The sequence below is a fragment of the Podarcis cretensis genome (genome assembly GCF_951804945.1).
Source record: "Podarcis cretensis genome assembly, chromosome: 1".
Classification (NCBI taxonomy): domain Eukaryota; kingdom Metazoa; phylum Chordata; class Lepidosauria; order Squamata; family Lacertidae; genus Podarcis; species Podarcis cretensis.
In genome coordinates this window covers 133,962,074-133,974,223 of record NC_137170.1, presented here as the reverse complement: position 1 = coordinate 133,974,223, position 12,150 = coordinate 133,962,074, and the positions used below count along the sequence as shown (strand labels likewise).

General features: G+C 49.1%; 1 protein-coding gene across 1 annotated transcript; it reads left to right on the top strand.

The window, feature by feature from the left end:
- The first annotated feature begins 2,851 nt into the window (after nucleotides 1-2,851).
- Nucleotides 2,852-11,536, top strand: FZD5 (frizzled class receptor 5). Its single transcript, XM_079979218.1, has one exon. It carries the CDS (start codon nucleotides 3,370-3,372, stop codon nucleotides 5,095-5,097), a length of 1,728 nt encoding a protein of 575 aa, XP_079835344.1. The 5' UTR covers nucleotides 2,852-3,369; the 3' UTR covers nucleotides 5,098-11,536.
- The last annotated feature ends 614 nt before the right edge of the window (nucleotides 11,537-12,150 follow it).

The following is a 12,150-nucleotide window of genomic DNA, read 5'->3' as shown; positions in this document are numbered from 1 at the left end:
TTCGGTGAGAAGGTGCCCCTTCCTCTTGCATATGCTAAAAGAAAAAAACAGCCTAACAGGAACATTAATGGATAAAAATAAGCACATATTGCCTCTAGCCTAATAGCTATTAACTTGTACAAATGAAGAGAGCATCAGTAGTGGGCGTCATGGCAGTAGTAAGGTCTAAATTCAGTTCAGATATGACCCAAACGTGGCCACGGGGTTAGAATCGGATCACTGTGGCCGTGGAAGAGCTCACATCTGATGTCTTTCCAAACAGCCCTTTAATTAGCAGCACTTAGCACCTACCCAAGGGGTGCTAAGTGCTGCAAGCTGAAGAGGATTATTAGCACCTCTTCATGGGGCTTGATTTCTCTGGACAATGCGAGGAGAGCCCCCCACTGTTGCTAGGGGAAGCCACAGGAGGAAAATTGCCCTAGATCTGTGTTGCTGGCAATTGCCCCAGTTCGCCACCTAGAGAATATGAAGTTTCAATACTTCATCCTCCAATTATCCTAGCAGGTTCCTTCTACCACTTCCAAAATACAGGCTGAGGCCAGGTGTGTGCAAAGCCTTGAATACATTGCATGCTCTGAACTAACCGAAGGGCGGAAGAGGCTCCGTCAGTCTCAAAAAGTGGCACATATTTGAAAGATGCAGCTTCTTCCACCCCCACAAAATCACAAGGATGGGGAAATTCCTCTCTGTTTATCCATCTTCCATTTCTTATTAAATTCTACTACTATTAGTTGTTTGCCACACACAAAAAAGTCTCAGAGTGACTTACAGAAACTGATAAGAGCATAAAGCATATACAAAAGAAGTCATTAGAATTTCTAATAGTTCGTGCATTGATGTTACCTCAATAACTCTTGCCTTGTTTTTCGAAATCAATGGGCAGGAGCTTCCCCAGACTGGCACTGTGGGAAGGCTCTTGCTCAGGGCTAATGGTCCTGCTATTCATGCAGGTCCTGGGTTCCAGGTGGCCTCTCTTGGCAGGGGCTGGGAGGGACTTCTGCCTGAAATCACAAAGTGCCATTGCCTGTCAGTGTAGACATTGCTGAGTGAGATGGATCAATTTGTCTGATTCAGTATAAGGAGCTTCCTGTGTTACTTCCCATAACAAAAAATAAAAACTTGCTCACCAAGGGCAAGATTAACTTACGGAATTTGGTGCTACAAGACAGGGTGGACTGAGCACGATTTATCTGTTAATCCACTTCCTCCATTCAGAATAGACTGGAGCAGTTCACACCTGCTTGTATTTGAATTTAGGTAAGAGGAGGAACTTCAGTCTTTTCTGTTTCTGCAAGCAGGCACCCCCTTTTCTGTTTGCCCCTGCCTCATTTGTTGATTCTATTGTGCCCATGAGGTCCTGGCAGGGAACACACAATAGAATCAACCTGTGCGCACACATTTCGAAAGAAAACCCACACCCAAGAAGAGTGCAAAAGCTCCCAGTCAGGCAGCTGAAATTTTGCTTGTGTGGTTTTCTGGGTTTGTGCACACACAAAAAAGCCACCGTAAATTCACAGCACACACTTTTCAGATGGTTGGTATAGTTTGCTTGTGCAGTTTTCTGGTTTTGTGCACTTTGAAGGATGGTGCCTATGCTCTGCCTTCATGCTGCCAGATTCCATGCGCAGAGGCAGTTCCTGTTCTCCACTGGTGGGGGGATTATTATTATTATTTACTTAAATTCCTCTGCAAAGTGCTATGGGTGCCAGTAAACATCAAATACATAAATAGCAGCAACAACACAATTTGAAGGGAAAACAGTCAGAGCTTTGTGGCATGCTGGAAGACCAGCAAAAATTCTATGGCGGCAGTTCCCAAACTCCCCACCCTGATGGAGCACATGAAAATTACTAATGATGATTTTTCCCCCTTGTCTTTTGTAGCAATCCTAATGCATTGTGCTAGATGCAGTTGGTTATTAATCATATTGTTGTCGCTCCTTTAATTTCATTGCATTGATTGGTATTACTATTTGCAGTTCGCTGGAAGTCCTCTGCGCTGGACCTGGAGGCTCCATTTAGCCACGTTGGCTAAGTGGGGGAGAGACTCATCCTTCCTAATTCTCCCTTACAGCCGGTGCGTCTTCTTCACATCTCGTGGCAGCAGCCAGTGCCCAAAGTTAGTGGCACTTTAAAGAGTAACCCCATTTCCTATGGGGTGAAGTCTCCGCGGGGTTGGCATTCAACGAAGTTCCAAGCTGAGTAGAGCCATGGAAGTCCATGGACCAAGAACTCTGTCATGGTCATGAATACTCCGGGGCAAACCTCGTGGTGCCTACTGCCCTCCGTGGTGTTGTTTGTGAAATCCAAGGAGCCCTGCCTCGAAGAAAGCCTGGGGGGGGACGGGGATTTGCCAAGGGAGCTGGGAATTGCAGTTCAGGGGAGGGTCAGGGGGAGAGGGTCCCTTCCGCGTCGGGGCTGCCGCGGAGCCCTTTGCGCCTCTTTGGGCGTCGTGGCGCAGCCTGCTCGGCCTCCCTCCGCGGCCCGGCTGCCCCGACGCGGGGAGGGGGCGGCTCTGGGGCCGGCCTCCGGCGCGGGTGGGCGGGCCCCGTCGGGGCGGGTGGGCGGTCTTGGCGCGCAGGCGGCACTAGAGCGCAGGTGGCTCGGGCTGGGCGCTTCATTCGCTGCCGGTGGCGCCTGTGGCGGGCTGCGCGCGTCCAGACCGCGAGTCGAGCCTGGGCGGCGGGGCGCTTGGTGCCGGAGCCTCGAGCCGGCCGGAAGGAGCCTCGAGCCGGCTGTCGGACGCGGCCGAAGCGGCCAGGGCGGCATGGCAGGCGGCGGCGGCTCCTCGGCGACTCCACGCGGCCAGCCCCGCGCGCTGGCCGAGCCCCGCAGGCGAACGCTGCCCGCCGGAGAGTGAGGGCCCCCGGGCTTGCATGGCTGGCGTGCGCTCCGCGCGGAGGGACTTTGGCACCGCGGCGCCCGTGGCCTCGCCGAAGAAACTTTCCTCCCTGGCGATCCCGTCGGGGGACCTGCGAAGCGGAGCCGGCGCCTCCGCCTGCCCGGCGCGGAGTTGGCCAGCATGAGCCGGCAGAGAGCCGCCCCGGAGCCGCCTGGCTATGGACTTTCGCCTCTTCGTTTGGTCGCGTCCCTCCGGGTTTTTCCCCCCTTAAGACGCCCGGCCGGCCGGGGAACAGAAGCGCCCAGGGGCGCCTTTAGCCGGCGCTGAAGGACTTTGGGCTGACTGGCTTGGCGGGGCTCGGAGCGGACTGCGAGGGGGCGCCTCGTATCATGTGCGCCTTGGGCGACGCTGCTGCTGCTGCTGCTGCTGCTGCTACGGGGACCCCCCGGCTCTCCTTCCCGGGACTCGGTCCCAAGAGCTAAACCCAGCGCGCTCCGCCCCTGCCCGGGAGGCAGCGCCGCCTTCCCCATGGCCGGCCTCCGCGACGCGTGGCTGAGCCTCTTGCTGCTGCTGCTGCTGCTGCTGCTGCTTCAGGCTCCCGCTCCGTCGGCGGCCGCCTCCAAGGCCATCGTGTGCCAGGAGATCACGGTGCCCATGTGCAAGGGCATCGGCTACAACCTGACCTACATGCCCAACCAGTTCAACCACGACACGCAGGACGAGGCCGGGCTGGAGGTGCACCAGTTCTGGCCCCTGGTGGAGATCCAGTGCTCTCCGGACCTCAAGTTCTTCCTGTGCAGCATGTACACGCCCATCTGCCTGCTGGACTACGCCAAGCCGCTGCCCCCGTGCCGCTCGGTCTGCGAGAGAGCCAAGGCGGGCTGCTCTCCCCTGATGCGGCAGTACGGCTTCGCCTGGCCCGAGAGGATGAACTGCGACAAGCTGCCCGTCCTGGGCGACGCCGAGATGCTGTGCATGGATTACAACCGCACCGAGGCCGCCACCACCTTGCCACCCTTCCTCACCAAGCCCACCCGCCCCTCCAAAGGTGCCCACAGGAACCTGACCCCGCTAAAGGGGGCCGGCTGCAAGCGGGTGTGCCAGTGCCGGGAGCCCCTGGTCTTCATCTCCGAGGAGTCCCACCCGCTCTACAACAAGATTGAGACAGGCCACGTCCGCAACTGCGCCGTCCCTTGCTTCCAGCCCTACTTCACCCAGGACGAGAAGACCTTTGCCACCTTTTGGATAGGCCTGTGGTCTGTCCTCTGCTTTATCTCCACCTTCACCACAGTGGCCACCTTCCTGATCGACATGGAGAGATTCAAGTACCCGGAGCGCCCCATCATCTTCTTGTCCGCCTGTTATCTCTTCGTCTCCATCGGCTACATCATCCGGCTGGTGGTGGGCCACGCCAGCGTAGCTTGCAATAAAGATTACAACCACATACACTACGAGACCACGGGCCCTGCCCTCTGCACGGTGGTCTTCCTCCTGATCTATTTCTTTGGCATGGCCAGCTCCATCTGGTGGGTCATCTTGTCCCTCACCTGGTTCTTGGCTGCCGGGATGAAATGGGGCAACGAAGCCATCGCTAGCTACTCCCAGTATTTCCACATGGCTGCGTGGCTTGTCCCCAGCGTCAAGTCCATCGCAGTGCTGGCCCTGAGCTCGGTGGATGGCGACCCGGTGGCCGGCATCTGCTATGTGGGCAACCAGAACCTAGACAAGCTGCGGGGTTTCGTCCTGGCTCCCTTGGTGGTGTACTTGTTCACAGGGACCATGTTTCTGCTGGCCGGTTTTGTGTCCCTCTTCAGGATCCGGAGTGTGATTAAGCAAGGGGGCACCAAAACAGACAAGCTGGAGAAGCTGATGATCCGGATTGGCATCTTCACGGTGCTCTACACGGTCCCAGCCACCATAGTGGTGGCCTGCTACATTTATGAGCAGCACTACCGGGAAAGGTGGGAGACTGCGCAAAACTGCTCTTGCCCTGGGGAGAAGCCCAAGGTCAAGCCCGACTATGCCGTCTTTATGCTGAAGTACTTCATGTGTCTGGTGGTGGGAATCACCTCAGGGGTCTGGATTTGGTCGGGGAAGACCCTCGAGTCTTGGAGGCGCTTCACAAGCAAGTGCTGCCGGAGCGGGAAGCCTGGGAGCACAGGCATGTACAGCGAAGCGAGCGCAGCTCTGACGGCCAGGAGTGGCCTGCCCAACCCTGCTCCTTACCACAAACAAGTCCCACTGTCCCACGTCTGAAAAAAAGGGAGGGGGAGCAAAAAAACCCCAAAGCACCTTACTTGGTCGTAGTTGGGAGCAGGTAAGCACAGTGTGACTTGAGCTCCCAACTGCAAAAAGGTTTTGAAATAACCCCTGGAGCTTTGTTTTTTAAACTGTCATTTGGTCTGTCTGTTGTGAAACTCTTTGCTCCATCTCCTGATGGAGACACAAAAGAGGGGTGTGTTCATGGGGGTGTGTGTGGACACATTGCTTTGCCCATATTGCAAGATTGCAGGGTTTACTAAGAGCACGCTACAGCCTTGGGAATGCATTTTGTCCTTCCTGGGGAAACGTGGAAGGAGCAAGCTAAGATCTAACTCTTTATGTGGGGTATGTGTGAATTAGTTTCCAGGTATAATGAAAAAAGCAGTCTTGGAGGATGCAGGTCTCTTCCTGCTGTTTGTTTATCCGCTCAGTATGAGTCCCCCCCCCCATCCCAATCAGTTTCCTCGCACCATTGGGAAAGTAGCTGAGGAGGAGCAAATGGCAGGAAAAGGAACATCCACTGTTCTTTGGCTTCTGCATTCCTATTCAGGATAGTGAAATCCTATACATGTTTACTTGGAAGCAAGTCCCATTGAGGTCGGTGTGTGTGTGCTTAAGAGCATAAGAGCAGCACTGTTGAATCAGGCCAAAGGCACCTGCAGTCCAGCACCAGCTCTCACAGTGGCCAAGCAGATGCCCAGAGTGCAGCCAGAACAGCCCCAGCCCCGTGCCATTCCCAGCAACTAGTTTTCAGATACATCCCTTGAGGGCAGCTTACACTCCTTCCGAGTGTCTCCTGTATTCCGTGTCTTCCCACACATTCTAGTTTGGTCCTTAGGACACTTACTATTTAATTGGTGAAATGATAATTTTAAGAGTCCTTTCCACTAGGTTGGGGTGGGCAGCTGCAGTCAGGCAAATGTTAAGTTTCCTGGTAGCAGAACTTTCTCACGCTACGTTGTCTGTTTCAACAAAACGTGCTACTGAAGTTTTCGGATATAAAGGAGTATCAATTTGGAGGGAGGCTCTGCTTTCAAAATGGGTGAGTTGTGGAGCTGAGATTGAGCAGAGTCTGGTTTCAGGTTTATTTTTGGATGGCGTAAGTCCACCATCATCAGTTTTTACACATGCCTTTGCCAGGCAGCCTCATAAAGCCATTGGTGTGAGTATTAGTTTCTCTTCAGCATTCAAAATGAAAGTAGGAAGGGCTGCATGAATTCAGATGCAGACCAGAAGTCCTTGTGAAGCGCCGTACATGATTTCACAACATTTTGCAAATGAGGACTGTGCTTTTCTTAGTGTGTTTTCACTCTTAAGTGCTTGGGGGCTGCAAACCTGTGCATGTTTACTCAGAACTAAGTCCCATTGAACTCAATGGGGCTTACTCCCAGGAAAGTAGATAGAGGGTTTCAGCCCCATAGTCATTTTCAAAGATGTTAGTCTCTCTGTCTCTCCTATTCCAGTTCTACCTGCTCTGGTGGGGTGATAGATAACAGCAACAAGTTTTCTTAAGATTCATTTCACCGCAAATTCTCTTTTGACTTGAGGGACTGAAAAATCAGTTGACACAAGGTATGAAGAATTACTCAAGAGGTAAAGCTATAAAGAACCACAAAGAATCGATTTATGGCTTGGCACACTAGCAGTCTGATCCTCTGCAAGTTTTTCAGCAGTATGTCTTCTTGAGTGTAAGGGGTCTTACCTGAAAAGGTACTGGGAATGTTTTGGTTCCCTACTCTCTCTCTCTCTCTCCCCCCCCCCCCATCTACTGAAACAATGGTTCTTGGATAACAGGTTTTTAACATATGGCTGCCCTGAGTGAGGCTGGGTATGTATTTGTAAGGTATTGTTAATGCTAATCCCCCTCCGCCCCCCTTTAGAAAGTAGAGCTGTGCCCCTAGCGCAATCCCCATAAGATTGAATGTGTTGTGTGTGTGTGTCCCCCCCCCAACAACAGCCGCAACTGTAGGGAATGACAATCAACACCCCTCCCTCTTTTCAGAAGGGGCCACCTCCATTTCTAGCCTTTGAAGCAGTGGCAAAAGTCACCTTCTAAGGAAAGCTGTTCAGCTTTTAAACCTTAAATGCTGATACTTCAGTATTAACCCGAAACAATATTAGATATGGCAGTAGATCCCTAGCGCTGTATGTGTGTGTTTGTTTCTGTCGAGGGAGCCAGACCTCTTTCAGTGAAAAGTGTTAGCACTTCAGTTCTATATGGAAAAAACTTCATTCTGGTAATAGTATTTTTTTTTGGGGGGGCGCGGATTATTGCATTTGGATCTGCTTTACAAAGAGGTTGGTGAGTTTCTCCTGAACTCTGATTTACTAGACTGCTCAGTTTGTGAACGGGCAACCTCAGGAGAATCCAAACCTTTTTGGCCTCCATACAAGGGTGGCATTCATACCACACATTTAAAGCAGATGGCTTTCCCCAACAACCCTGGGAACTGTAGCTTACACCCCAAAGAGCCACCATTTTCAGCACCCTTAGCAAACTACAGTTCTCTGGATTCATTGGAGGCAGCCGTGTGCTTTTAAAGTGTGGTGTGGATATGACCACCTAGGTTTGTGGGGAAGCAAGTCCACCGCCCACCCATTTAGCTAGGGCTTTGGCACTGATCCTGCCCATGCTAAAACCCTAACCCAGAAAAAAAGCCTTTTTCTAAGTGCTGGTTTCCATGTGCACAACTATCACTGGATAACTGCAGGATTATGTGTGACCTGGGTCTGTGAAGGATATCCATTACTGCTTAAAGTGGTAAAGTTTTCCACATCACTTCCCAAACCATTCCCCCCCGCCCAATGGTTTTGGCTTTCCAATTTCAGTGGGGAAGTTAAGTATGTGCTTAACTCACTCTCTGTTCAAAAGCAACAGGACGTCAGGCTACAATCCTATATATATATGCGCACACTTACCGTGGAGCAACTGTTTGAACTCATTGAGCTTTTATGTCTTGAGTAGACGTAACATGGTTTAAAGAACTTAAGCGGGGCTGGCCCACACCTCTCAAAATAAAACAGCATCTTTTCCATCCAGTTGCCAATGCATTTCTTTTACTAAGGTAGGCATGTAGGCCTTATCCATTGGCCACCATCAAAAGCAACTCTTTCTAGGATCACTTGTTCCAGCCTCTGTTTCTTCAAGCGCACCTGCCCAGCAGTGGCTGCAATTGGAACATTTTTCCAGTGCCTTCCTTTATTGGATGGGGGAAAGTGTGAACAGGATCGGACTCTTACATTAGCCCAGCGGCACAGGAAACCGCTATGCTGGTCGAGCTCCCTCCTCCCTCGTCCCCGCCTGCCGAGATAATGTGGGGAGGAGGGTTGCAAGATGATGCCAGAGCTTCCTTCTCCCTCGGATGCTCAGCTCCCACGTCTGCTGCTACTGCTGGGCGTTAGCCGGAGGGAGTGTGCAACCTGGGAAAGGACACATCCAGTTCCTGGACCAGATGGCTGTGTGGTGTCAAATGTTAAGCATACACATGGATGCAGCAGGCGGAGGCAAGAGAGGAGGGGCTTTGGCCAGAGAGGCTTTGGACAGGAACTAGCAACGCTCCCCTTTTCCTCTGGAGCCCATGGAAGGTAGAGGGAAACTGCAGGGGCAGAACTTTTTGAAGGAATTTGGCTGTACTTTTACAGGCAGTCAGTTTTTAAGCATTGGACAGAGTAGCTCCAGTTTGCAGACATCATCCATTGAGTTAAAGAGTTGCTCTTGTTTTTAAAAATTAACACTACCCAAAATATTACAGGGTTCACTTAACTCTGCTTCTCTTGACAGAGAACTGACAAGGATCTGGCATCTTAAAATAGCCAGGATGCGGGTTGACGTAGACCATAACTTCCTCTGGAGGTGGGGGGAAGAGGAGGGGCTTTTTCCCCTTGAGAAGTTTAGTAACTCTTTTTTTAAAAGGGTTTGCACCCTATCCTTCCTCGAAGTCCATAACTTGGAGCAAATAGCATTTTACCCTCAAAGCAACCCTGTGAGGTCGGTTGAGTGACTTGTCCACATCCTCCTGGTGAGCCTCATTGTGGTGGATGCAGTGAGGAGAGAGCAGCGATCAGGATCTAACCACTGCCCCTCTGGCTGTTTCTGCAGCATATGCACCTTCCTTGTGCTGTCTGTCAGTCTTATTTAGCACAGAGCTGGCTGGGTGTCATGGAGTTAAGTGGGAGACTCTACCTTGAAGGCAGTGGTTGAATGACCTTCCAGAATCTATGGACCTGCCTCTTCTAGTGTACTGCAGGAGGAAAAGGCTAGAGGGATGCTTGGCCTTCTTCTGATTCTGAATTGGAAGCTGCCAATTGGCCACAATGGTGATGCAGAGGGGTCACTCTACTGCTATACCTCTGTGCTTGGCATTGGTCATTTTGGATGGCAGCCTCACTCAAATTAATGCCAATGTCCATCCTTGGTATGCTTTTCTAGGCTGCATTCTTCCTTTCCAAAGGACTTTGGTGGAAAATGCTCCAGCACAGTATCACTCCTTCAAAACAACCATGTTCATATTCATTATTACTGAGCAATTTTTCTTCCGGTTTTCTTTATGAGGAAATTATTAAAGTTGTGCCGCAGTGAGGTTTGTCGTCCCCCCTTGCCCAGCTGCTTTAGGGAGCTTAAATGCTGTAACAGTGCAGACCAGTTGAAATGACTTCTTCACCTTGACAACATTAAACATTTAGCTCACAATCTAATATGGCATTAGGGCACACTTAAATCCATTGAAATTAATGGCCTTAAGTGGGAACTGTGTTGGGATTACTTTCTTCAATTTGTAGAACAATAAATATTTTGGTTAACCTGAGTTGCCTCCCCCACCCCAAGGAGAAGTATATCATGTAATATTTATTGCTAATGGCACAATGGAAAAGATGTTCTTTGAAATATTAGCTTAAACTGCCGTTAGCTCTGCTACCTTCATCAGAGAGACCAAGCCAACTGAGCAATGCATTTGAGCAAATTTATTGCTCGTTTCGTCTCCCTTGCCCCAAACTGGTTTCACTACCTAGCCAAGCTGTGACTGAAGTAGAAAATACTGAATTTCATTTGCATTTGTCATATGCTAACAAGATTCATGATTTCTCCCTCCCACTATAATCTGTGCAGTAAGGAGGTTTCAATTGCCAATACTTATTTTAGCATTGTCCCCAGGATTTGGTCCTCACTGCAGCTTCCTCTATACCAAACTCAGTGCAAAAATGAAAAGGGCATCCTTCCAGACTTTGCTGTGCATGTTTCCATTCATTACCTGCAGTTTCCTGGACCAGTGTACTGATTTACTAAGTAGATCGGCAGTGGCTATGTAAACTGTCTTGCAGGGAGAAAGAGACCAGCTGTATATTTTTTACTTTCCTCACCAAACCATGCAAACATACAGATGCACATTTTTGTATGTATCGGTGACTGCTTTGAAAATCCTGATCTCACCTATTGTGTCTACTATTCTTATTTCCACCCAATGCTGTACCTAGTGGAATGGCGATACAGTATAGGGAAAATAAATCTGCTGGTTGCAACTTTGCTAGAAGGTACAGGCACCTTCTGGTTAAAGTTTGAAATAGCTCACCTTGCACAAATTGTGAAACACCCAGCCAAAACATGGCCTTGACAATCAGCCTGTTTGTCATTGCAGGCAGGCAGCTAAAGTAGGTTTATCAAAAGTCCTGGTAGGCTGCAATCAATAGCTGGGGAAGGGAGCTGGATGGAACATGGGCTGTTGAGAGGCCCAATTTTAACTTAAGTGGTTTCTGAAGTCACCCAACCTTACTGGTTTAATACGATGTTTGTAGCCTAATGCAATAACTTGATGAATCAAAAAGTTGTGCTTGCAGTAGTTTAGGAACATGACTGCTTATGGTAAGGAAACTAAAACGGTTGCCAGATGATAAAAGGAAGAGATTGAAAAGTAAGAAGCAGGGCATAATATATTGCATAACATTGCCTTTTGGAATGCAGAAAACATCAGTGTACAAGTTGTCATTCGTTCTGACACTTACAGGGTTCTTTTTCATTGAGACATTGTGTACATCGGCATGTTCCAAGACAGAATTGCACCGTGTAGTTATAGTATGTAAATATTTGTATTAAAAGAATTAAGTTTGTATATATTCTGAATCTCTAGTGAACTTTTGATACGGGTTGGAAGCAGGTTGTAAATTCTCACTGACAAAGAGGCAGCTTTGGATACAGATAAACAGGATGGAAGTCCGGGGCATTAAATGGCTGTACTTGATACTGGATTCATGCTTGGGTCAGGCTGCTTTTTTTCAGTTGTGCCTTGTGGAGGGATGAAGCTTTTACATACTACTTGCAATATTATTATGAAAATACCATGCCAAATGATGTTAAAAAAAATGAAAGGAAAAGACATCGTTGATTCTGTAAAAAGCTTTAAGAGGAAATAAACTAACTTCAAACTGCCACCTAAATAAATGCCTAAACATGATTATTGCAAGCATGGTTAGGGAATAATTCTATATGAAAAGTGAACAGTCTCTCTCGCTCTGTGTGTATGTGAGTCTGTAGTACACAACCTAACCTTTTACAGGCCACTAGCTATTGTACTCTGATATACAGGACTGTTTTAAAGAAAATGCTGATGATGGGCTTGGTTTTTCAAAAGCTCTGTGCCAAACTTCCAGCTTTTGCATAGAAATTACACAGGGACAGATAGTGTAACAGAATCCCAAGCCACAGCAACTCGATAAGAAGTGGCTTTCGAAAAGTTCTCCATCCTGTTCATTCCAGGGCCAACATTTTAAGGATCTTTTTAAAGTATAACAAACTGCGACATACATTTTATGCAAATAAAAAAAGAAACCCAAGAAAACTGAGTTGCAAGAAAACAAAGACAAACCATAGCTTTATTTTCCAGTTTGTGATTATGGTGAACTGAAAAAACAAAACAAAAATTACAGGAATGTATTCTCTGTCTGGGAAAAGGACCATTATATAAAACCATCAAGGAAGTTCTGCTAAGCGGTAACAGGCTTTTGGCTTGGAAGTGGAGAAAAGCCTAGAACCTTTTCCACAGAACATGGATGGAG